This window comes from Ceratotherium simum, chromosome 7 (genome assembly GCF_057802395.1).
Source record: "Ceratotherium simum simum isolate JZ-2026a chromosome 7, ASM5780239v1, whole genome shotgun sequence".
Classification (NCBI taxonomy): Eukaryota; Metazoa; Chordata; class Mammalia; order Perissodactyla; family Rhinocerotidae; genus Ceratotherium; species Ceratotherium simum.
The window spans coordinates 33,518,265-33,546,177 of NC_141906.1; the positions used below are offsets into that span (position 1 = coordinate 33,518,265).

General features: G+C 37.8%; 1 protein-coding gene across 1 annotated transcript in view; it reads right to left on the reverse strand.

The window, feature by feature from the left end:
* The window catches only part of GDPD4 (glycerophosphodiester phosphodiesterase domain containing 4), a 113,058-nt gene that overhangs the window by 79,894 nt on the left and 5,251 nt on the right, over positions 1–27,913 (reverse strand). The window contains exons 3-9 of the mRNA XM_087433489.1: positions 18,164–18,257; positions 15,683–15,742; positions 11,990–12,088; positions 11,825–11,918; positions 10,689–10,766; positions 9,712–9,857; positions 9,231–9,313 (exon numbers count right to left, since the gene is read on the reverse strand). Coding sequence (XP_087289615.1) covers positions 9,231–9,313; positions 9,712–9,857; positions 10,689–10,766; positions 11,825–11,918; positions 11,990–12,088; positions 15,683–15,742; positions 18,164–18,257 — 654 coding nt within the window. The remainder of the gene's footprint in view (positions 1–9,230; positions 9,314–9,711; positions 9,858–10,688; positions 10,767–11,824; positions 11,919–11,989; positions 12,089–15,682; positions 15,743–18,163; positions 18,258–27,913) is intronic.

Consider the following 27,913-nt stretch of genomic DNA (forward strand, 5'->3'; position numbering starts at 1 on the left):
TCTTTATGTATTTTGGATACAAGTCCTTTGTTGGATATGGGCTTGCAAATATTTTCTCTCACTCTGTACCTTGCCTTTTCATCCTCTTCACAGGGTCTTTCACATGGCAAGTGTTTTTTATTTTGATAAATTTCAATTTAACAATTTTCTTCTATGGTTAATGCTTCTGATGTCATGTCTAAGAACTCTTCACCTAACTCTAGGTCTCAAAGATTTTCTCCTATGGTTTCTTGTAAAAGTTTTACATTTTACATTTAGATCTATGATTCCTTTTGAGTTAATTTTTGTATAAGGTGTGAGGTATAGGATGAGGTTCTTCGCCCCACCCCCATGGAAGTCCAATTGTTCCAACACTTTAAAAACACTATCTTTACTTCATTGAATTGATCTTTCACATTTGTAAAAAACCAGATGGGTTTATGTATAGGGGTCTATTTCTGGGATCTCTATCTTGAATTGATTTACATGTTTGACTCTCCTCCAATACCACACTGTCTGGATTACTGTAGCTATACAGTAAGTCTTAAAGTTACATAGTGCGATTCCTCTAACTATTCTTCTTCAATATTGTTGTAGCAATCTTAGTTCCCTTGTCTTTCCACATAAATTTTTGAATCAGCTTCTGTCTTTTTTTTTAAGCTGATGACATTCTTTTCTGTTTTTTAAATTTCTATTTTGAGGTAACTGTAGATTCACATGGTTTGTAAGAAATAATACAGAGACATCCTGTATACTCATAACCCAGTTTTCCCCAATAGTAAAATCTTATATAACTATATTACAATATTACAACAAGGAAACTGACACTGATAAAAATCACTGACTGTATTCAGCTTTCATTAGTTTAACATGCACTTATTTGTGTACGTGTTTAGTTCTATGTTCATTTTATCACATGTACAGATTCAGGTGACCACTGCCACAGTCAAGATACAGAGCAGTAAACATATGAGAACAGTCTCGTGCTATCTTTTATAGCCAAAGCCACCTCTCTCTCTCCTCCTCTTCACCCCTAGCAACCACTCATTTATTTCCAATCGCTTTAATCTTATCATTTTGAAAGTGACATATAAATGGAAGCATACAGTATATAACCTTTGAGACTGGCTTTTTTCACCCAGCATAATTCCCATGAGATCCATCCGAATTGTTGCATGTATCAATAGGTAATTCCTTCTTATTGCTGAGTAACATTCCATGGTATGGAAACACCACAGTTTGACCATTTACCTCTTGAATCTCTTGAAGGACACTGAGGTTGTCCAGATATTGGCTATTATAAATAAAGATGCTAAGAACATTAGTGTAAAAGTCTTTGTATGAACATTAAGTTTTCTTTTCTCTGGGATAAATGCCCAGAAGTACAATTTCTGGGTTGTATGGTAAGCATACACAACCCAGAAATTTAGTTTAGTTTCGTAAGAAACTGCCAAACTTACCAGAGCAGCTATACCATTTTACATTTCCACTAGCAATGTATAAGTGACCCAGTTTGTCCACAAGCATTTGGAATTATCACTATTTTTTAATTTAGCTATTCTGATAGTTGAGTAGTGATTTTAGTTTTAGTTTGCAAATTTCCTAATGGCTAATGAAGTTTAACATCTTTTCACGTGCTTATTCACCATCTGTAATCCTCTTCAGTGAAAGGTCTGTTCATGGATTTTGCCCATTCTCTAATTGGATTGTTTGAGACTTTTTTTTTACACTGTTGAGTTTTAAGAGTTCTTTGTATATTCTAGATACAAGTCTTTTGTCAGATATGTACTTTACAAATACTGTCTTCCAATCTGACACTTTTGTTTTTATCCTTCTCACAGGGTCTTTCACAGAGCAAGTTTTTCACTTTAATGATGTCCCATTTATCATCTTTTCCTTTTACGGACAGTGCTTTTGGTATAAAGTCTTAGCCCTAGATCCCAAGGATTTTCTCATATGTTTTATTTTTTGAGGGTTTTATAATTTTGCATTTAAATCTATAATCAATTTTGAGGCTTTTTTTGTTTTGTTTTGGGGGGCTTTTTAAGTCTAAACCATGAGGTTTACGTCAAGGGTCATTTTTTTGCTTCTGGATGTCCAATTGCTCCAGAACTATTTGCTGAAAAGGCTGGCCTTCTTCCACTGTTTAGGTTTTTTTTTCCATTTACTTTTACTGTGGTAAAATATACATAACAAAAAAATTTGCCATTTTAAAACCATTTTTAAATATACAATCCAGTGGCATTAATTACATATACAATGTTATGCAACCATCACTACTATCTATTTCCAAAACTTTTTATTACTCCAAACAGAAACTGTGTACCCATTAAGTAATAATTCCTCATTCCTCCCTTCTCCCAGACCCTGGTACCTCTAATCTACTTTCTGCCTCTATGAATTTGCCTATTCTAGATATTTCATATAAGTAGAATCATACAATATTTACCCTTTTGTGTCTAGCTAGTTTCACTTAGCATAGTGCTTTCAAAGTTCATCCATATTGTAACACCCACATTGTAGCAGACTTTTATGGCTGAATAATATTCCATTGTAGGTATATACCACATTTTATTTATCCATTCATCTGTTGATGGATGCTTAGGTTGTTTCCACCTTTTGGCTACTGTGAATAATGCTGCAAAGAACATTGGCATATAAGTATCTGTCTGAGTCCCTGTTTTCAATTTTGGGGGGTATATACCTAGGAGTGGAATTGCTAGTTCACATGGTAATTCTACATTAAGGTTTTTGAGGAAGTATAAACTGTTTTCCACAGTGGCTACACCATTTAACACTTCCACCAGCAATGTGCAAGGTTTACAATTTCTCCATATTCTTACCAACACCTGTTATTTTCCATTTTTTGATTACAGCCATACTAGTAAGTGTGAAGTGATAGTTCATTGTGGTTTTGATTTGTATTTTCCTAATCAGTGGTGATGTTGAGCATCTTTTCATGTGCTTATTGGCCATCTATATAACTTCTCTGGAGAAATGTCTTCAAGTCCTTAGCCCTTTTGTGTTGTTTTTTTTTTTTCTTGCTGAGGAAGACTGGCCCTGGGCTAACATCCATGCCCATCTTCCTCCACTTTATACAGCACGCCGCCACAGCATGGCTTGACAAGCGGTGTTCACCTGGGATCCAAACCCCGGGCCGCCACAGCGGAGCGTGCGCACTTAACTGCTACACCACCAGGCCAGCCCCCTTTGCCCATTTTTCAATTGGGTTGTTTATCTTTCCATTGTTGAGTTGTAGGAGTTCTCTATATATTCTGGTTATTAAACCCTTATCAGATATATGACTTGCAAATATTTTCTCCCATTCTGTAATTTGTCTTTTAACTTTCTTGATAATGTCCTTTGATGCACAAAAGTTTTTAATTTTGAAGTCAAGTTTACCTATTTTTTCTTTTCTTGCTCATGCTTTTAGTCATATCTAAGAATCCAAGGTCATGAAGACATACCCTTGCGTTTTCTTCTAAAAGTTTTATGGTTTCAGCTCTCATATTTATTTATGTCAATGACTCATTTTGAGTTAATTTTTATATATGGTGTGAGGCAGGGGTCATTAATTGCCTTGCATCTTTGTCAAAATCAGCTGGCATCAAGAAAATGTAAGAACCCACATAACGGAACAAAATTTTTGTGAATCACATATCAAATAAAGGTGACTTCCTCTTTAACCCATGGATTATTTAGAAGTGGATTTGTTTAGTTTCCAAGTGTTTGTAGATTTTCTTGTTGACTTTGTTATGAATTTCTAGTGTGATTCTATTGTGGTCAGAGAACTCATTCTGTATGATTTCAGTACTTTTAAATTTGTTGAGGTCTGTTTTATACCCAGGATATGACCTATATTGATATATTTTCTGTGAACACTTGAAAAGGATGTGTTTTCTGCTATTCTTGGGTTGAGCATTCTATAAATATCACTTAGATCCTGTTGATTGATGGTGCTGTTCAGATATTCTGTTTCTTTAATGTGGGTTTTCTGTTCAGTGGTTGTATCAATTACTAAGAGAAGGGTGTTGTAGTTCTCAACTATAGTTATGGGTTTGTCTATTTCTCCTTTCAATTTTGTCAATTTTTGCTTCACGTATTTTGAAGCTCTGTTCTTGGGTTCATACACACTTAGAATTGTTATATCCTCTTGATAAATTAACTTCTTTTTTATCACTGTGTAATGCCCCTCTTTGCCTCTGGTGATCTTCTTTGCTCTGAAGTCTATTTTGTCTAATATTAATATAGCAACTCCAGCTTTGATTAGAATTTGCATAGTATATTTTTTCATTCTTTTTTTTGTTTTTTTTATTTATAATTTTATAATGCTGCAATGAACATAGGGGTGCATAAGCCTCTTTGGATTGTTGATTTCAGGTTTGTTGGATAGATTCCCAGTAGTGGGATGCCTGGATCATAGGGCATCTCTATTTTTAATTCTTTGAGGAATCTCCATACCGTTTTCCATAGAGGCTGCACCAGTTTGCATTCCCACCAGCTGTGTATGAGGGTTCCTGTTTCTCCACATCCTCTCCAACATTTGTTGTTTTTTGTCTTGGTAATTATAGCCATTCTAACGGGCGTGAGGTGATATCTTAGTGTTGTTTTGATTTGCATTTCCCTGATGATTAATGATGTTGAACATCTTTTCATGTGCCTATTGGCCATCTGTATATCTTCTTTGGAGAAGTGTCTGTTCATTCTTTTGTTTTTAACCTACTTATATCATTGTATTTGAAGTGAATTTCTTGTAGACAGCATATAGTTGTGTCATATTTTTAAAATCTATTCTGCCAGTCTCTGTCTTTTAATTGGTATATTTAGATCATTTACATTGAATATATTTATTGATATGTTAGGATTTAAGTCTGCCATTTTAATATTAGTTTTAGGTTTGTTCCCTCTGATTTTGTTCCTCTGTTTCCTCTTTCTGGCTTTCCTGTTGGTCATTCAAACATTTTTTATCTATAGTATTTTTTAGTATGTCTCTCTGTATAATATTTTGGTGTGGTTGCCCTAGAGATTATAATATATATTTACCTAACTTAGCACATTCTAATACTGTCAACATTCTACCATTTCAAGTAGAATGTAGAAACCCAGACACTTTTTAAGTCCCTTTACCTTATCCCCTTCCTTTATAATATAGTTGTCTTAAATCTCTCAAAATATATTGAGACCCACATCAGACAATGCCATGATTTTTGCTTTTAACCATCAAACATAATTTTTAAACTCTGGAGGAAGAAAACTGTCTATTTTATTTATTTATATATTACCCTCTCCATTGCTCTTTTTTTATTCCTGATGTTCCAAGATGACTTTTCCCCCCATTTTATCGAGATATAGTTGACATATAACATTGTATTAGTTTTAGGTATACAACATAATAATTTGATATATGTATACAAGTTCACTTTTTAACCATTTTCTTTTGTCTAAAGAACTTCTATTTCCACTTGGTTCTTCCTTATTCTTTCTATTTCTTTGCTAAGACTTTCTACTTTTTCATTTGTTTAATGAGTGCTCATAATTGTTTGTTGGAGACATTTTATGATAGCTGCTTTAAAATACTTAGATAGTTCCAACATCTGTTTCTCTTGATGTTGACATCTATTGATTATCTTTCCTCATTCAAGTTGAGATTTTTGTAGGTTTTGGTATGAAGTAAAACTTTGGATTGTATCCTGGGCATTTTGAGAGTATTATGAGATTCTGGTTCCTATTTAAATCTATTTTAGCAGATAGTCAACATATTTAGGTTCAGAACATGTGTCCTCGCCCATGTTTGTTGGCTATGGTTCAAATGCCAATTTAGTTTTTAAAGGCTTTGCAGTGCTTTTCTGCCCTTTCCCACTATGTGCTACCCAGAGATCAATCTAAAACCTGGATGGTGTTCCAGATCAACATTCAGTTATCAAATCTTCTGCTGTGTTGTTTCTGTGTGGTTTCATGCATGGGTTATACAAAGGTCTGCCCAGGATTTTATATACAATTTTTTAAAATCCCTTTTTCCAGCACGGCAGTTCTTTAGAAAATTAAACACAGAATTACCATATGATCCAGCAATTCCACTTCTGGGTATATACCCCCAAAAAACGAAAGCAGGGTCCTGAAAAGATATTTGGACACTCACATTCATAGCAGCATTATTCAAAATATCCAAGAGATGGAAGCAATCCAAATGTCCATCAGCAGGTGAATGGATAAGCAAAATGTGGTATACATGCACAATGGAATACTGAAAAAGGAAGGAAATTCTGACACATGTGACAACATGGATGAACCTTACAAACATTATGCTAAGTGAAATAAGACAGTCACAAAAAGACAAATATTGTATGATTCCACTTATATGAAGCATCTAAAGTGGTCTCTAAAGTGGTCAAATTCATAGAAACAGAAAGTAGAATGGTAGTTACCAGGGGCTGAGGGGCAGGGAAAAAGGAGAGTTGTTGTTTAATGGGTATAGAGTTTCATATTTGCAAGATGAAAAAGTTCTAGAGATCTGTTTCACAACGATGTGAATATACTTAACACTACTGAATTGTATGCTTAAAAATGACTAAGATAGGGAATTTAATGTGTTTTTTTAACACAATAAAAAAAAAAGGAAGGAAATTCTGACATATGCTATAATAAGATGAACCTTGACATTATGCTAAGTGAAATAAGCAGACACAAAAGGACAAATAATGTATGATTCCACTTATATGAGATAACTAGAGTAGTCAAATTCAGAGAGAGAGAATATAGAATGGTGGTTGCCAGGGCCTGGGGGCAGGGGGAGGGGAGATCAAGGAGTTATTGTTCAATGGGTACAGTTTTACTGAGAGTATGAAAAGATTCTAGAGATGAATGGTGGTGACCGCAGCAAAACACGGTGAATGTACTTAATGCCACTGAACTGTACACCTAGAAATGGTTAAAATGATAAACTTTATGGTAAGTATATTTCACCACAATAAAAAGTCACTTTCTCTAGATAACTTCTCTCAATAATTCTCCCGTCTCTAGCTGTGGGAGGGAGGACGACGGTACCACCTCTTATTTCAGGGCAGAAATGGAAGACAGAGATTTGCCCATAATCTCCAAGCCACAGCCCCAGGTGCTAAGAGAAAGGGGAGTGGTTTTTTTGCAGTGTTCACCTGAGTAGGGCTGGTATGGTCAAAATGTTTATATCCTGCTGGGCTACCTTTCTCCCAGTCCTTTGGCTAAAAAGAGCAGATTTTTGTGGAGTTATCTTTTTTTTTTTTTTTTTTTTGTCTACAGCTGTAGGTGTTTCTGGGTTTCAGGTCTCTCCAGAGCTCATGTCAGGAAAAAATAAAAGAACAACAAAAACAACAGGGATCTCACCTCCTACTAGGTAGTTCCTTGAGTCTTATGAACCCTAGCCAGTCTACCTTTTTTCTCCACCATTCAGAGTCTTCTGTCATTTGCTTTGTGTTTTTCCAGTTTTTAATTTTTTTCTTTTTCTGTAATTCTTGGAAAGAATAGGGTGGAATTTGCTACTCCATTTTGTCCAGTAGCTGCACTTGCTACTTTTGTACTCCCCAGGGTCCTCTTTCATCTCTTTTAGTAGTTAACCATATTTTACTACTTAGTAAAATATTGATATTACATTTTTCCTGTTCAAGTTACTGGTGTGGTATTCGTGTCCTGCCTGGACTCCGACCCGATATGCGATATTTGGTAATGATGAAGCTTAGGGTATGGTCATCAATGTGGATGGTAGAGGTATGTGGAAGAGATGATCGCTGGAAATGAAGATGTCAACAAGCAGAGAAACTGAGAGGTTGCAAGGATCATCTACATCAAAATTGAAGTCACAGAAGAGAAGACAGAAAGGCAATGTACCAGGAGTTATTGGCTCAGCAGCTTTACGACATTACGCCACGACCACCAGGCAGTGCCATGAGTGAACCCAGGAGCTCTGACAGAGCATCCAGTTTCAACTCTGATTCAAATATTCTTCATGGAACAGTTGTCATTGTTGAATAATGTTAAGAACCCCAGGCTGGGATCAGGAAATCTAGTTCTAATCCTGCCTTTATCATGTACATTCTAGCCTTATGATCTTAGCAATACATTTCTTCTTTGAATCCAGGTTCAAACCACATTTCCTCATCTGTGAAATAGAATGTTCATTTCATTTCTGTTTGCCTCATAGAATGGCTGTGAAGGGAGTTTGTACACACCACATTCACTAATATACCCATGCTAGAGATGAAGCCTTTCTACTTCCAGCTGCTCAGATACATAGATTCTACAGCAAATCATGTCTTTTTGTCCTTGCCCCTGCTCTGATCCAAGTCTTCCTTTGTTTTCCCTTTGACACTACTATAGCCTACTACTCATCTCCCTGACAATTCTCCCTCATGGACTGCCAGAGGAGTCATTCTAAAACATATCTTTCTAAAATAATAAAGTAGTCTGTCCCCTAAAACCTTCCATAGCTGCCTTAAACATTTAGCCATCTCCATGATCCAGCCTCAGTGAGCCTTGCAGCTATACTTCCTCTTCACATAGCCTCTCCTGCCCCCAAAGCATATCACTTTTGGAATCCATACAGGTTAGCTCACTGATCTACAAACTTGTCATTTCTCATTTAGATGCATTTGAATAAGGTGTTGCCTCTGCCTGGAATACCCTCTTTCCCCACCTCTGCTTGGTAAAATAATATTTTTCCTTCAAGTCTCAACTCAAACACAATTCTGAGGACATAGATCTTTTACACACAGTAGGAGGTGGCCTTTTCCTCCACTGAGGTTCTGCTGCATTTTACTTATTCTTCTCTGAAAGACACTCACCACAAATGGTCTTATACCATGGTTATTTGTAAACATGCCATGTCTGCTTCACTGGCTTGGAACATCTCTTAGTCAGGACTATATCTTACTCATTTCCCTATCACTCAGAAGAACTCCTGGAATATAGTAGATGCCCAGGGAGTGTTAGTTAAATACATTGCTAAGGTAGTGCTTGGGGTTAAGTTGTAAGCATGGTTGGTAGTGGGGACAAATTTGAATCATGTGCAGAGACTATATAGAGTGTGTATAATTTATGAGCCTGTGAAAGATGTATGGTTTGTAATGGAGAAGTAGTTCGTGTATGTGCTATGTGTGTATGTGCCATAGGAACACAGAAGAAACTCTCCAGGACTTGTGCTTTCTACAACTTGGGCCAGGCTGGTCATCTTTCATGGCATTGGCCTTATCTCCTCCCTACCCCGGCCCTTGCTTTCCTACCTTAAGTATACGTCAGTCTCCAGCCCAAAAGCCCCATGTTCAACAGCTTTCTCAAAGGACATCATGGTATTCTCAGGCCCCAGCTGTGGAAGAAAAGGACATCAGGCCCTATACCTCAGATCTCTCCTCCCAACATCCCTTTTATGGTAGAGAGGGAGCCTAGTAATGACAGGGCTTTAGGAAGCAGAGTTTGGCTCCGTCAGTTCTTTTTTCAAATAGACTGCCTATATTCTCCTCTACCCAATCTGATTCTGGGACTCTGCTCATCTGAGGCAATGTCACTGGGCACAGTAGAGAGAAATGGACTGAGAGTTAGGTGACCTAGGTTAAAGTCTAATCTCTACAATTAACTCTTTATTCTCGTCATGTCAAGCCAATCCCTTTCCTCTCCAGGGGTTCCTATGGTTCTGAGGTCCCCTTCTCTCATCCACACACCCCATGCACACCTGTACTCACCCATGTCCACGATGCTCAGACCTACCATGGGTGCACCTCTATGTCCAAAGAAGTCTGGCTTGGGTCCCAATTTATCCTTCTCCTGAATGCAGGGAGAGTAAATCCCCAATGGGACCACATAGAGACATAAAAGGATAAGAAAAAAGGGCAATCCAATAGCCACTTGTAGAGCTGAAAAAGTTGGAAGAAGGGGGAAGTGAGAAAAAAAGGAAAATGGGAATGAAGAACCATCCCAAGCAACTAACTATCCCAACTAACTACCCCAGCAGGCAGTAAATACCCAGCCCATGGGCTTCATTGACTCTGTGGACTGGCTGATTTACTCTCTACTTCTGTCACATCCTCACTTTCAGTGATTTCAAAGTACAGGACTATCCAAATATAGAATTATTATTAAGGCAATATTATTGGAACTGTACATTTACAAGGGAATGAATTACGCAGGAGGTGGGAAGGAAAGGAAGGAGAGGGAATGTAAGGAATACCTTCCCAGGAGGAGTAGTAGTTTGGCTGGTTCTGAGAAAGTTTTGAAAGATCAGCCTGTAAAGATTAGCCTAAAATGCCCCTGTATTTTAGTACAGTATAGTGGAAGGGGCACTAGTTGACAGAAATCTGAGTTCAAAGCCAAACTCTACCACTTTCTAAATGTAAGACTAAGGACATGTTGCTTAACTTCTCTGGGTCTTCATTTTCTTCTCTCTGAAAAATGGGGCTATCTTGCTGCTAACACCTGCCTCATAGACTTTATGACAGTGTTGATTCATAATTCAATAACTATTGGTTATTGAATAAAACTATTGGTTATCAATAACTATTCAGTAACTACTAGGTATTTGCTTCTCTCTCTCTCACACACACACACAGTCTGTCCACAATACCTGTTATCACTGGCCATTCCCCAATGCTTACTATCTTAGACCTCTGAGGATTTTACCCATTTGTACATTTTTAAGTTCCCACCTATGCTTCAGTCACTTTCAAATCTAGATTTCCAGCTCTAACCTCTCAACTTTACGAGTCTATCACATCTCTTCATTCTTTTCCTCTCATAACTTGTCATCTTGTATCTTCTGATTCTAGCTAAATTTTAAGAAATGAAAAAGAAAAGACTTCACTGTCGTCCTCTTTAAGATAACATTTCCAGAGACATTTCCTACAATTCACCCTCCACATACATATACACACATTTACAAACACAATGGCAACACTACCAATCCAGTCTTTCTCTTGCCTGCATCCTTGCACAAGTCAGGAAGCAAACACTCCTTGTTTAACCAACAGTAAAAAGAGACACACAGAGAGAAGATCTTACTGGTTTCACAGTAAGGGTGCTGAGAGATAACTCCATTCTCAAAACAATTTAGTGTACAGCTCTGATTCTCTTTTGTTTCCATGATATTAGGGCAAAGAATGGAGGGGAAACTAGCGGCAGAGGTAGACATTTCTGCAGGGGCCTGGTTTAAGTCACTAGAATGTAACCAGAAGGGCCGGCCTGGTGGCGTAACAGTTAAGTTCGTGCCTTCTGCTTCGTCAGCCCAGGGTTTGCTGGTTCGGATCCTAGGTGTGGACCTACTCACCGCTCATCAAGCCACGCTGCGGCAGCATCCCACACAGAGGAGCCACAACTCTAGAATTATGTACTGCCGCTTTGGGGAGAAAAAAAAAAAGTGTGGTGTCCTCACCCCAGGTCATTTCTTTGACAAAAAAAAAGAATGTAACCAAGAATATCTGGACCTAGTATAAGTTCATTAGTTAAAACTAGTAATATTTGAATACAAACTAAAAGAACTGTGACTTGTACCATTACTCTGGTTAAATGAAATTAAAATGTCCTCTACCACCTGACCCCACCCCAATCCATTCCCAGACAGTCAATGTGTAACAAAATACAGAAAATTCTTATTTTTCTAGAAGGAGAATCCCTCTTTAGACAAAGGTCTGTTTGATCAGGGAAATGCTATGACAAGCCACGTAGGGTTGTGAGTTTGACCACAAGAAGCATGCCTGAGTAACAAGCTAAACGAATTTCAAAGAGGTCCAGCGGTGACTATCTGCCAAGCTTATGTTTTGCTGAGTGGCGTATGAAAGCTCAAGCCAGAACTGAAAGGATCAGGCAAGGTTCCACCCACATGACATACCTTCTCTTTCCCAATGGATTAAGTAGAAGGCCACAGGCCAGGAAAGGAGAACCATCACAGTTATGCTGCTCAGGTGTATGTAGGGAGCAAAGACCTGAGAGAAAGCCAAAAGTCAGGCTGAACACATCTGGACAGACAGGGCCAGACCTACAGGATGACACTTACCTTCAGTGAAAGCCCAGCTGTCAGCCACCTGTCTTTCCAGTGCATGCATAAAATCCACATAAGACACAAGCATAGCAGAATCACTAGCAGAGTCAGGATCTAGGGAAACAGAAAGAATCCCCTGACTTCCAGGCACTAGGCTTGGATCAGAACTGTCTTTGAGAATTGTACGTGTGTCCCCACAATGTCAAGGACCTCATCTCCTCGTCCCTTTAAACTAACCATCCTGCAAATCCCCAATACTGGATGGATCCAATCATTCACCTTCTTTGCTCCCAAGTCTTTACTGTAGAGCATGGCTAGAAAAAAATTACACAGCTATGTGGTCTGACGCCTTTAAAATTTATCATCTCTAGTCTCAACAGGGCCCTCAACATTGCTTGGCATCTCTCGCTCAATTTTAACAACGGCCATTACAAATATTCACTACCTTTTTTATATGACTCAATGCAATCACAAGTAAATAATATTTTGTAATCGCCTTTTCAATGTATGTTTTCCCCAACACACTATAAGCTTCATGAGGTCAAGGACAATATTTGTTTATGATTATATCCTCACTGCACTGCAGAACGTCTGACACATAGTAAGCATCCAATAAATATTGTTGAACAGATGAAAAAAATCTGCCTGCCAGAACACTATTTCATAGAGAAAGAACATTGAGAGCAAGAAGACATAACTTTAATTTCTTCCCCTTTAAATGTATAGTTTTTCTACATCTGTGTTGCCCTCTAGAGAGTGCTTAGTTCCCTCCTTTCCATAATCTCTATACCTATTAAAGTAATTGAATCCATAATTAAACGTTCTCACAAAATAACTTCAGGCCTTACTGGCTTTCAAGGTTAATTTTACCAAACATTTGAGGAATATTTCCAATCTTTAACAAACTCTTCCAGAGAACAGAAAAAGATAGAACACATTCTAACTTGTCTTATGAAGCCAATAAAACACTGATACCCAAACTCAACAAGGGCATTACAAGAAAGAAAATGTATAAGCCAATCTCTCCTATGTACATAAATGCAAACATCTTAAATAACCTACTAGCAAATCAAAGGTATCACAACACAAAGGTTTGATTGTCAAATCAGATTCACATGAATCTCATGTGATTCTGTGATCTTACCCAACAGCAAACTTTACTAATAATTTAAAGGATACAGGCAATTATAAGGTACAGATACAAGATTTTCCTTTGGTGAAATCTGATCCTGTCAAATGCAGCTACTCATAAAAAGGTCTTTCCTCTCCTGTGTTAGGATACATTTTGGTCTTGGACTTAAAATGTGAGGTGTGTTTTGCACAAAGTATGTCGAAACATTGCTTCACAGAAGGAGCCTTTTTGGTTATGGAGCATCCTTATCTTATATCCCATTAATTATATAATTCCAGGCAGCCACGTCTCCCACCCTACAAATCCATAAATTCCATGTTTATTCACAATAAGCAAGCCAAATATACCAGATTATATCCTGCTAGAAATTTTCATAGGTAAGGACTCTCCATTATTTTTTGGGTAATAAATATCTTTAGTGTGTCTACCAGAAGGTTGGGTTATTAGCACGTTTACAGGGAGTTTTGATTAAGGTCATTCATTCCTCTCTGAGCACTCCTACCTAGAAGGGGAATGGGATATAGGCTGGTGCTAACCCTCTCCTTCTGGGTTTATCCTGAGTACACTAAAACTCAAACTCCAAGCCCTACAAAATCTCCCTTGACAATAGCAGCAGTCTCTCCTTTCAAGTCTGCTAAGCCTAGTCCTTCATAGTTTGAAGGGCCAACCAAGGTTGGGCCTTCCAAGGGGATGCCAACTCTTCTCATATGCCACTTCCATCACTTCTCATTGCCTACAGACTATCACTGGAATTAGATCCCAGAATGCCTCAAGAGATGAAGGCTTGTTAATTTATATTGACAAAAACCCTGTAGAATATGTGTGAGAATGTATCCTAAGGGTGCTAGACAAAGAGAAAAGAACATAATTTTAGATCAGGCTAAATTTATTGATATGAGTGCGCTTGCCAGAGATTCTGAATTCAATATACCAGAATCCAAATATCATGCATTTTAAAATGGTTCTAATTGTTTGGTTATCTGAAACCTTGGCTCAATAGTGGCCTATGCTTAATGAAATTGAGATGCCAGCAATTTCTTGGTGTAATATAGAAGAAAGAATCCAAAGATTTGTTGAGAAAAGGTTGCTGGAATGCCATCACTTATGATCAGCTAACTTACTCCCTATCAGGTTCTATCGGAGGTCTCAGAGGACACTGAAAAATACACTGGGGAGGAAAATGTCAGCATCCTTGAAAAGCGCTGTAGTGGCTATTCTCTATGCCTGAATAAAGGCGAGAGATGCTACCACTGAAATTGGCTGCTTGATTTCAAAGGCAATGATCAGATCCTGCTGTGGCAGAGGCCAAGTCCCAGCACTAACTGCCAGAGGCAGGGTAAGCACAGTTTCTATAACAGGCACACGCCTGAAATGGTAGTAAGGATGGTTAACCCACAGGGGTTCTTGGTAGTGACTAACTGATCCTGGTGTCCCAACTCCAAACAGATGGTGATCTCAATAAGCCCTGTTTGTTCATCTCTAATCTACAGTCTCTCGCTATAAAATCTTATGACTCAATTTCCATCTGTTCTAATAACTCTTAAATTTATATTTCCAGTTCATACTTCTTATTTGAGTAAGAGGAAATTTAAGGGGACCATTTAGAGAGTTTGACATGTTCCTGGATTTGAGAAAACACAAGGAATGGTATCAAAACAATGCCTGAAAAAGTCTTTAAAAAAGCAAGAGGCTGTGGCTGGAGGTGCTCAAGCCCATGGCAGAACGAAATGAGGGAGGCTATTATGGAAATGAGCTGTATGTCCACAGATCATGGGCAAAGATGCCTGCTTTCTGGGGACCAGATATGGATCCTTTGAAAGAAACCACGCAGATGTCATTTTAAAGGGTTCTAAACTAAGGGAAGGTCAAAAAAACCTGAACAGAGAAATTTCAGGGGGCATAGAAAGACAGGTAATGACTCCACCAAGAGAGTTGCAGTTAAAGTTCTCAGCAGAGGGGTCTCTGAAAATACATATAGAAAAAGCCCAGGGGGCAAGCAGCGAACAACTGAGCATTTACCTGGTCCTGACGGAACCAACCCCAAATGACCCTCTTGCCCTTCCTTGCGGGACTGTGTTCTTTCATCCTATCTCCTCTTTCCCTGGGCCCTCCTCTGGTGGAAGAGAGGTAAAGGACCATCATGCTCCCTCCACCACGGCAGGCTTCCAGGCCCGGATCAGGCCCAAATAGAGGAGGGGAAAGGTTCTTATAAAGTTGGAGTTTGGGTTATTACAATGAACTGAAATCTTTAATGACTGAAATGAGAATGTTCTTGTGTCTATAAAGGACTGGGAAAGTAAGGAAGCTTGCCTAAGATTTTATTTGGATGGAAAGAACAGAGTCACAGAGTGAGTTTAACAAGGAGTGGTGAGAAAAAATAAAGTTTGGGTTCAGCTCCTTTAGTAAATCGGTACATCTAATAGAAATTTAATGATTTTAGTTAAAACAATGTAAGTAGAACTCTTCTCTCTAAGGAGAACAATGAAAGAAAGGGCAACTATATACTTAACACTGAGTGCCAAAGAGGCACATTTAGTCCTGGTCTAAGGTACCCTAAGAAGATTCAGATGTCCTACCTTATGAAACCAGTGCAGATATAGTTCACTCCCTTCCCAAATCAACAAAAATCCAAGTAACTGAAAAAGCAAAGAAAAAGGAGGTTATTTTGAAATCACCAAGTTGCTGCCCAAAGCATTGTTCTGTAGCTCAAAATTCCTTTCACAGTCTGACACTACATTCACTTCTTGCCATACCTGTACTTTTCAGCCTCTGGGAGTTTGTCATGCTGTTCCCCTGCCTGAAAAGCTCTCCTTCCCCATGCCACTGACCCTTCAAAGCCAGTTCAAATGTTACCTCCTGTTGTAACTTTCACCAGCACCTTCAGGAGGAATTAATTATTATCTTCTCTGGGATTTCATAACAATCACCACACATTCCGTTCCTAAGTTCCCACCAATTTCTTTTCCTTGTGATGGATCTTATGCCTGGTATTACTTAAACACACTTATGAGAGAACAGAGGCCGGTGGCCAGCCCTTCCAATGGTCATTTAAAAGCTCTTTCTTGAGGAACCAGTGCCGTTGTTACAACTGTTAAGCACTGTTGTTAACACTGGTATTTAGTCAATAAATATTAGATTTGAATCTAAATCTAGTCAGTCACCAAATCAGTGTGGAGATGGAAACTGACAACTGGAGTCCTCAGATACTTAGGGTATTAATGAGAGTTTGAATATATAAGATACTTACCTTTTTATCAAAATAATTTTGTGTATATGATTTCATTTCTTCTTTACCCGGCCCCATAAAATACCACTTTATTAAATATTTTTATCATTCTCATTTGAAAGAAAAGAAACCGAGGCTCAGAAGAGTTATATGACTTGACTAAGGCTACCAAGCAACCTAAAGACAGAGTTGGAAATAGAACCTCGGTCTCCCTCTTTGTTCACTGTTGTTGCCATTGCATGTATCCAAAAAGAGGTACGGTAAAGCAGAAAGTTTATTAAAATATATTGCCTTATTGGACACTAGAACTCATTCATGCCTTAGAAGCAACTAGACCATTTCATATTTATTGTGTATGAAAGCACTACAATTCAGTGGGCAGAGTCTGGCCCAGAGCATAGCCTTTATTTGTATTTTCCCCATTAAAAGGATAAGTTTCTAACTGGTCTCTCTGCCGATAGCCACCTTCCACACCACAACTTCCAGGATGATTTTCCTAATGTAGAAATCTGATTTATGCCAAATGTCTTAGCCTTACTTTCCAGCCCTTCCAAAATCTGTCACAAGCCTCTTTTTAGCCACATTCCCCATTAATTCTTCATTATGCCCTACACGTTAACAGAACGGACCTTTCCTTCTTATCTAGTCACACCCCATATTTTTCTGTCTTGCCAACTTTGTTATGATGTTTCCACAGCCTGGAATGTTCTTCCTTATCCTCATATACACATGTCCAAATCCAACATCCCTTTAAGATTCCACTCCAGTGCCACCTCTTCCAAGAAGTCTTACTTAATCCTCTTGGCTAGAAGTCACCTATTCCTTCTCAGAACCCATGCAGAACTTTATTTAGGCCTCTATAATGACAATTATAATGCTCTGCTTGTGTTAGCTATTTTTGTCTATGACTTAGTTGCCCTACTAGATTCTAAATTCATTGAATTAAGGGACTATTGTAACTTTATAGCTCATACTTATCTCTTTGAAGTGCCCTGCATGAAATCAGAAACTGCAAGTGCTTTGTTGATCTCTGTATACTCAATACTAACCACTCATATAATGATTAATAAATTTTTTTGAAAGAAAAAACTCATGCAAATGGCACTGATTTAGGGGTTGGGTTCTTCTGTATCAGACAGGAAGTCAGTGGGGACAAGGAATTGTGAAATTCCAGAGAACGATATATATGCCCTATGTATAAGTGGGCACTGAAAAACTCCAATTACCTAAGAGTTATCCTCCCATAAGCTTTCCACTCCCACAGACTTTTCTCTTTGTGTGGCCTGATTTTTCACACTACATGACATCATTATGTCAGGAAATAGAGGCAAGGTCATTATCGCCAAAAGACTTTTGCTAAAATGTACTTTGCACCTGGACTAGAGGACTAGCACTTGCACATCAGAACAGGTTTAACAAACCAGCTAACTTGTAAAGCCCAGAAAGACTGATTCTCAGGAGATGGGATATGAAATGAGGTAGTTCAATGTGTAAAGGTACTGCTAATGTGAAGTTGTGGGTATCTAAAATGACAATACTGAGTGAACCATAAAATAGGCTATGAAACATGGAAATAGAAAAAGGATGTTCTGCCACTCTTTCAAGGGGTTAAAATGGCAAGACACATCCTCTAATAGCACAAGCCTTTTTTTCCTCCATCTATCCCTCATGCCTGAAATTCAAGTAGCTGATGGAAATCCCAACTCTGCTAAGACAAGAGTGATCTTAGGTTCTGAGGGCTCCCAGCACCAATTGGGTACCATACCACAGACTGGAGCACCTCATGAGGCTACTCAGAGAGGGAGTGGGAGAAATGGGAAACATTACTCACCAACAGCAATGAAGAGTAGGCAGTCAGGATCCCAAGGAAACTCAGCAAAACAATGGACCAGTAGAACCAGTCTCCTGTACCTAGAAAAACGACCCTGCAAAAGTGTTTCAATCTGTAGCAGCAATTAGCAGCATCTATGTCAAGAATAGGGGACAAGACTGGACTAGAACAGGCATAAGAAAACAGAGGGAGATAAGAAGAGAAGGAATTTGGGAACAGATCTGTGAAAAGCTTCGGGGATATCTAGCTGAGGAGTTTTAACTCTGTCCTATAGGCAATTGTGTACTCTAATGGGGGTCAGCATAAGTCACATGACTTTTTAAAAATGATTTAGAATATATAATCAAAAATTATGTCCTCTTTAAAAAAACAATATAATATTACGGAAATTCTGGAATGCCAAAAGAGAAAAAAGTCATCCATAAGTTCACTGCCTTAATAAAATACTTTCCATTTTGGCAGGTTTCTAGTCCATGCGCATGCATTTTTTTCTCACATAACTGCCATCATAGCCACCATATTAAGTGCTCTATTCTGTGTAAGAGATTTGGGTCCTTTAAAAACAATGCTGACATGTTCTTTTCCTAAAGTAGCTTATGAGGAAAAACTCCTAATGATTTGCTAAGAGAAACAGTGTCATACTTGGTCTAGGTATTATATGTCAAAGAATTTAGACTCTTCAAGATAACAGAAATTACCTCTTCTCCATATAAAACCTGGAGAAATTATATTTCAACAATAGAAAATATAGATTAGTGAATATATAATCACATTAAAAATAAGAAAGGAAATTCTCTTTGGTTAGGGGCCATAAGACACACCAAGAAGAAAGAAACAGGGAAGCAGCCACCCTAGTGAGAGCAATCCCAGATCAAGACACTGGGAAAAGTACTCTGTAGAAGAAGATAAGCTCACAACCAGGAATAAGAAAACGTGTGAGGAATGTCAACAAATGAATCCAATAAAGCTAACAAATAGAATAACTTGTACCCAAGAAAATATAATTAATAGAACAATCAGAAAAGAATCACAAAATAAATATATTTAAGATCTTCAGAGAAATAAAGGAAGGACTCACATCCACATAACAAGAATAGGATGTTTTAACACAAGTACAGTGATTATCAAAACAATCAAAAGGAGATCTTGGAAAAAAATAAAAGAAAGATGGACTTAATAGCAGTCTAGAGACAGCCAAAGAACTCATCAAACAGCTTAACCAGTAGTGACTTTGCTTTCCAAGTGAGAAAGGAAAGTTAAGGTTTGCCATTTAATAGTGCCTCTATCTTTTCTAATCATTTCTCAGGCCACATTAGACATTTTTTCACTCCCTTTCAACCTAAAAGGTCTTCTTTTGTATATTCAATCACATGTAAATATTATTATTAGTTTAGTTCAGCTCAACACTCAGGTGAAGTTCTCACCCACCTGCTGTCAACTGCAGGCAAAGGAACTGTGATTTTTTTTCCTCTCTTTTTCTCTCTCTCCCTCTTCTACTTTTTCCTGTCCCATTCATCTGTACTCACTCTTGGTGATGGTGATTGTAACAAAAGGGAGTGAAGAGTATGAAAAGGAGTTTGTTTAAGTAACTGTCTATACATCAGTGAAAGTTGAAAATGGAAGTCTTGGCCATCACTTCTTTAAACTGGGAACACACAGTTGCTGATGACTATGCAGTAGGCTCCCTCTACATGGACTGTCCAGTTTAGGCTCCTTCTGACTTAGTATTTTCAAGCAGTTTTCTCTCTGCTCTGGGCCATTGTTTTATATCACTCTAGCAGTATAATCATACCCCCTTTCGGATGAAGGCCTTCTCATTCAAAAGAGACAGCCTTCTTGGGGCAGCCTAGTCAATGCAACCTCCTCATCTAAATGCACATTCTCTGCACTAATGTTTAAAGAAATCTTCCAAGATCCCTTTCCTGATTTCCCATAGCTGCAAGACACAGCTTTCTTGCATCTTCCCCCAATACGTACCCTACATACTACAATGCTTTATATCAGCACCACCAATTGTCAGCTGATGGTAACTCTGAGGAAAAAAAGACATACTGTGCTGAGACATTGGGAACCTTCACATAGCAAGAAACGGGGAGACAGGTCTAACCCCACAACACACACAGTGGCGGACAAAAGAGAAGTGACAGTTACCCCATCAAAAATGTTGCTCTACCTCTCTCTAGCTAAGGGGAACAACTAGAAAAGCTGGACAATATGTTTTTTTTAAATCTAAATGAAGGCATCAGAGAGCCAACAGGCAGTGAAAAACTATGGAAGCAAGATCCAAATAAAAGAGGAAATCCAGAGATGTAACTTGGCATTTGGGGTAATTTTTCTCTGGAAGAAGTGGCTGAGATGTAGGCAGGAGGGCTTCCTGTATCTTGTAGGACTAGGAGGACAAAAGGGGAGAAGGATAATCTCATAAACACTATATACTTTGATTTGGGGCCTTTCAGGGCTAAATTCTTCTTTTTTTGGGGGGGGGGGGGGAAGATCGGCCCTGAGCTAACATTTGCCAATCCTCCTCTTTTTGCTGAGGAAGACTGGCCATGGGCTGACATCCATGCCCATCTTCCTCCACTTTATATGGGACACCGCCACAGCATGGCTTGCCAAGCGGTGCGTCGGTGCATGCCCGGGATCCGAACCGGCGAACCCTGGGCTGCTGCAGCGGAGCACGCGCACTTAACCTCTTGAGCCACCGAGCCAGCCCCAGGGCGACATTCTAAGAATACGCACAAACTGGAAATAGAATGCTTTTTCCAACACTGAATCCTAGCTCTGAACCATCTAAATGTGTGAAATTGGATTAAAGCAAAAAGGATTTGCTAATACCCCCCTAGTTACCCATCAGAGTAACTCTCTGAGAGGACATAATGTAATTCGAGGTCTCAAATTAGCTATACAACTTTTTATATACAATGTCTAGCGCTCAAGCAAAAACAATGAGGCACACTAGGGGAGGAGACCACGTTAGCGAATGCCAAAAGAAACAATGCGAATGCCAAAAGAAACAATGTGCAACATAAAAAGATCTTCAGCAAATCTAGATAACAGAGGTATCAGACAGAGACTTCTAAATAATTATCCTTAAAATATTTAGACTAGGAAAAAATTAAGAATTTCAGTAAAGAACTATTAAAAAGAGGACCAATTAAGAATTCTAGAAAAGAAAATACAGGAAAAAAATTAAGAACTCAGTGAATGGATTTAATAGCAGGTAAGACAGAGCTGAAAAGAATTTGTTAAATAAAAGGTCAGAAAAAAATATTAAGAATGAAACAGAGACACACGAGAAAAACACAGAAGAAAGAGGATAAAAGAGAAAATGTCTCATATACATAAAACTGAAGTGTCAGAAGTAGAGGTGGTAGAAAATGGGGTAAAAGCAACATCTGAAAAGATAATGGCTGAGAACTTCTCCAAAATGATTAAAAATATTGTATTGGTCTGGGATCACTCAGCAAGGGAATTATTGTAAGAATTAGACCTTATGCTATTAAAGAAGCTGCTAGAGAAGGCTACATAAGGCTGTTACATCTGGTCTGATATTAGGTCACTGGATGATGTTTATACCTCTAATTTAAGTACTGATATACATGGTTAACTACTATTAACACATCTTATTTTCAACGGTATAGGAATGGCAGAAGAGAAAAATTCATATATATCCTTATATATGATGTATATCATATTTATATATACATAAATAAATATTGGCAGAATTCTGGCCCCATGACCTTTGCCCTCTGGTGTCACACCAGTGATGATGTTATGTTAGATGGTAAAAGGAACTTTGCAGATATATTAAGGTTGCTAATCAGCTGATTTTAAAATAGGGAGATTATCCTGGATTATCTAGGTGAATCCAATGTAATCACATGAGCTCTTAAAATCAGAAGAGGAAATCAGAGAGATAAGAAAGAAGGAGGAGTCAGAGAAATTTGAAGTATGAGAAGGACTTGACACACCATTGCTCACTTTGAAGATAGAGAAGACCACAAACTAAGGAATGCACTAGCCTCTAGCAGCTGAGAACAACTGCCATCTGACAACCACCAAAGAAAGGGTACTTCATTCCTACAACCAGAACTGCATTCTGCCAACAACTTGAATGAACCTGGAAGTGCATTCTCACTCAGAGCTTACAGGTGAAAGCTCAGGCCAGCCAACACCTTGATTTAAGCCTTATGAGATCCTAAGTAGAGTATCCAGCCAAGCACGCTTGACTTCTGACCTACAGAAATGTGAGATAAAAAACGGGTAGTGTTCTAGGCCACTCTATTTGTGCTAATTTGCTATGGCAGCAATGGAAAACTGCCCAAGAAACTTACTTGTGCCTTCAGGACCTACTGGAGCTCACTCTTATAAATATAACTTCTATTTGATGATGGAGTATTGTTATGGGGATTCTGCCTGCTGCTGAGTTATGTTTATTCCCACTATGCATTCCAGAACTAGAGAAATAACTACAAGCTGGATATGGGGACCCTCTAGGCCCACTGCAGAGATGGGCCTGAGCCAAAACTCCATGGATTATCTAATATCCAAAAGCCCTTACTCTGGTGAATCACAGTGATGTTTTATATCTCCAGGAATTCCTGTCAGTTCAGCATCAGTGTCCAGTAATTCCCCCAAAAGTGTTTCCTCTTCCTCAATGCACAATCACTCTGGTAAACGGCCAGAGGTTCTTTTAGGGGAAAACTAGAAGGAAGATTGACAGTATACATTCTTGACTGTGTAGCAGGGTCCTTCCTCAAGGCCTTCCCTTCATTCAAGGGCCAATTTATTTGGTAAATAAGTGAAATAGAGAACAGGAAAAACAACAGAAAAGATTAACAAAACTAAGAGTTGGTTCTTTGAAAAGACAAACAAAATGACAAACCTTTAGCAACACTAACAAAGAAAAAAGAGAGTACCCAGATAAGTAAAACTGTAAATGAAAGAGGAGACATTACAATTAATACCACAGAAATACAAAGGATCGTAAGAGATTACTATGAACAACTATATGCCATCAAACTGGACACCCTGGAAGAAACGGATAAATTCCTAGAAACATACAACCTAAGACTGCATCATGAAGAAACAGAAAATCTGAACAGACCAATATGGAGTAAGGAGATTGAATCAGTATTCAAAAACTAGGACCAGATTGTTTCACTGGTGAATTTTACCAAATATTTAAAGAAGAGTTAACACCACTCCTTCTTGAACTCTTCCAAAAAGCTGAAGAGGCGAGAACACTCAAACTCATTTTACAAAGCCAATATTACCCAGATAACAAAGCCAAATAAGGACACTACAAGAAAAGAAAACTCCAGGCCAATATTCCTGATAAATATAGATGCAAAAATTCATAACAAAATTCTATCAAACTGAATCCAACAGCACATTAAAAGGATCATACATCGTGATTGAGTGGGATTCATCCCTCTGATGCAAGGATGGTTCAACATACACAAATCAAAAAATGTGATACATCACATTAATAGAATGAAAGATAAAAATCATATGATCATCTCAATAGATGCAAAAAGAGCATTTGACAAAATTCAGCATCCATTCATGATAAAAACTCTCAACAAATTGGGTATAAAAGGAATATACCTCAACATAACAAAGACCACATATGACAAACCCACAGCTAACATCTTACTCAATGGTGAAAGGTTGAAAGCCTTTCCTCTAAGATCAGGAATAAGATAAGGGTGTACATTCTCACCACTTCTATTCAACATACTACTGGGTGTCTTAGAGCAATCAGGCAATATAAAGAAACAAAAGGCATCAGAATAGGAAAAGAAGAAGTAAAATTGTCTCTATTTGCAGATGACATATTATATATAGAAAACCCTAAAGACGCCACCAAAAAACTGTTAGAGTAAACGAATTCAGTCAAGTTGCAGCATACAAAATCAATATACAAAAATCTGTTGCCTTTCTATACACTAATAAGGAGCCATCAGAAAGAGAAATTAAGAAAACAATCCCATTTATAATTGCATCAAAAAAAATAAAATACCTAGGAATAAATTTAATCAAGGAAGTGAAAGACCTGTACACTGAAAACTATAAGACATTAATGAAAGAAACTGAATAAGGTACAAATAAATGGAAAGATAGTCCATGCTCACGGATTACAGGAAATAATATCGTTAAAATGTCCATACTACCCAAAGCAATCTACAGATTCAATGGAATCCCTATCAAAACTCCAATACCATTTTTCACAGAAAGGGAACAAACAATCTTAAATTGGTATGGAACCACAAAAGATCCCAAATAGCCAAAGCAATCTTGAGAAAGAAGAACAAAGCTAGAGGCATCACACTCCCTGATTTCAAACTATGTTACAAAGCTATAGTAATCAAAACAGTATGGTACTGGCATAAAAACAGACACATAGATCAATGGAACAACATAGAGACCAGAAATAAACCCACACATATATGGTCAATTAATTTATAACAAAAAAGCCAAGAACCAAGAATATACAATGGGGAAAGGACAGTCTCTTCAATAAATGGTCTTGGGAAAACTGGACAGCCACATTCAAAGGAATGAAACTGGACCACTATCTTACACCATATACAAAAATCAACTCAAAATGGATTAAAGACTTGAATGTAAAACCTGAAACCACAAAACTCCTAGAAGAAAACATGCACAGTAAGCTCCCTGACATGGGTCTTGGCAATGATTTTTTTAATTTGACACTAAAAGCAAAGTCAACAAAAGCAAAAATAAACAAGTGGGACTACATCAAACTAAAAAGCTTCTGCACAACAAAGGAAGCCATCAACAAAATGAGAAGGTAATCTGTGGAATGGGAGAAAATATTTCCAAATCATATATTTGATTAAGAGGTTAATATCCAAAATATATAAAGAACTCATACAACTCAATAGGAATAAAAACAAACAATCCGATTAAAAAATGTGTAGACAATTTGAATAGATATTCTTCCAAAGAAGACATCCAAATGGCCAACAAGTACATGACAAGGTGCTCAACATCACTAATCATCAGGGAAATGCAAATCAAAACAACAATGAGAGATCACCTCACATCTATTAGAATGGCCATAACAAGCGCTGGTGAAGATGTGGAGAAACGGGAAACCTTGCGTACTGTTGGTGGGAATGTAAATTGGTACAGCAACTATGGAAAATGTGATACACCACATTAACAAAATGAAGAATAAAAATCACATGATCATCTCAATAGATGCAGAGAAAGCGTTTGACAAGATACAGCATCCATTTATGATAAAAACTCTGAATAAAATGGGTATAGAAGGAAAGTAGCTCAATATAATAAGGGCCATATATGACAAACCCATAGCTAATATCATCCTCAATGGTGAAAAACTGAAAGCTATCCGCCTAAGAACAGGAACCAGACAAGGATGCCCACTCTCACCACTCCTATTTAACACAGTATTGGAAGTCCTAGCCAGGGCAATCAGGCAAAAAAAATAAATAAAAGAGATTCACATTGGAAAAGAAGAAGCAAAATTGTCACTACTTGCAGATGACATGCTTTTATATATAGAAAACCCTAAAGAATCTGCCAAAAACTTTTAGAAATAATAAATGAATACAGTAAATTGCAGGATACAAAATCAACATACAAAAATCAGCTGCATTTCTATACACTAACAACAAAGTATAAGAAAAAGAAATTAAGGACACAATCCCATTTACAACTGCAACAAAAAGAATAAAATACCTAGGAATAAACTTAACCAAAGAGGTGAAAGACCCGTACACTGAAAACTATAAAACATTGTTGAAAGAAATTGAAGAAGATGCAAAGAAATGGAAAGATATTCCATGCTCTTGGATTGGAAGAATTAACATAGTTAAGATGTCCATACTTCCCAGAGATTGGATTGGTGGTTACCAGAGGGGAAGGGGGGAGGGAGGAGGGTGAAAGAGATAATTCGGTACATGTGTGTGGTGATGGGTTGTAATTAGTATTTTGGTGGTGAACATGATGTAATCTATGCAGAAATAGAAGTACAATGATGTACACTTGAAATTTTTACAATGTTATAAACCAATGTTACTGCAATAAACAAAAAATTAAAAAAATTTAAAAAAAAGATGTCCATACTTCCTAAAGCAATCTATAGATTCAATGCAATACCTACCAAAACTTCAACAACACTTTTCACAGAAATAGAACAAAGAATCCTAAAATCTATATGGATTATAAACAACAAAAGACCCTGAATAGCCAAAGGAATCCTGAGAAAAAAGAACAAGGCTGGAGGTATCACACTCCCTGATTTAAAAATATACTACAAAGCTATAGTAATCAAAACAGCATGGTACCGGCACAAAAACAGACACACAGATCAATGGGACAGAATCAAGAACCCAGAAATAAACCCACACCTGGAAAGCTAATTTTCAACAAGGGAGCCAAGAACATACAATGTCTCAATAAATGGTGTTTGGAAAACTATTCAGCCACACGCAAAAAAATGAAAATAGACCATTATCTCACAACATACACAAAAATTAACTCAAAATGGATTAAAGACCTAAATGTAAGACCTGAAACCATGAAACTTCTAGAAGAAAACATAGGCAGTATGCTCTTTGACACTGGTCTTAGCAGCATATTTTCAAGTATCATGTCTGACCAGGCAAGGAAAACAATAGAAAAAATAAACCAATGGGACTACATCAAACAAAAAAGCTTCTGCACAGCAAAAGAAACCATCAACAAAACAAAAAGACAACCTAATAATTGGGAGAAGATATTTACACACCATACATCTGATAAGGGGTTAATATCCAAAATATACAAAGAACTCATACATCTCAACAACAAAAAAAACTAACAACCCAATTAAAAAATGGGCAAAAGACTGGAACAGACATTTCTCCAAAGAAGATACACAGATGGCCAATAGGCACGTGAAAAGATGTTCAACATCACTATCAGGGAAATGCAAATCAAAACTACAATGAGATGTCACCTCACGCCCGTCAGAATGGCTATAATTAACAAGAGAGGAAACAACATGTGTTGGAGAGGATGTGGAGAGAAGGGAACTCGCATACACTGCTGGTGGGAGTGCAAACTGGTGCAGCCACTATGGAAAACAGTATGGAGATACCTCAAAAAATTAAGAATAGAACTACCATATGATCCAGCTATTCCACTGCTGGGTATTTATCCAAAGAACATGAAAACACCAGTGTGTAAAGATACATGCACCCCTATGTTCACTGCAGCATTATTCACAATAGCCAAGACTTGGAAGCAATCTAGGTGCCCATCAAGGGACGAATGGATAAAGATGTGGTATATCTACACAATGGAATCCTACTCAGCCATAAGAAAGGATGAAATCCAGCCATTTGTGACAACATGGACGGACCTTGAGGGTATTATGCTAAGCGAAATAAGTCAGAGGGAGAAAGTCAAATACCATATGATCTCACTCATAAGTAGAAAATAAAAATAACAGCAATCAATCACATAGAGACACAGACTGGACTGGTGGTTACCAGAGGGCATGGGGGGAGGGAGGAGGGTGAAAGGGACGATTAGGCATATGTGTATGGTGATAGATTGTAATTAATCTTTGGGTGGTGAACATGAGGTAATCTATACAGAAATCGAAATATAATGATGTACACCTGAAATTTATATAATGTTAGAAACCAATGTTACTGAAATAAGAAAAAAAAGTAAAAACATAGTCAAACTGTATAAAAAATTAAAATA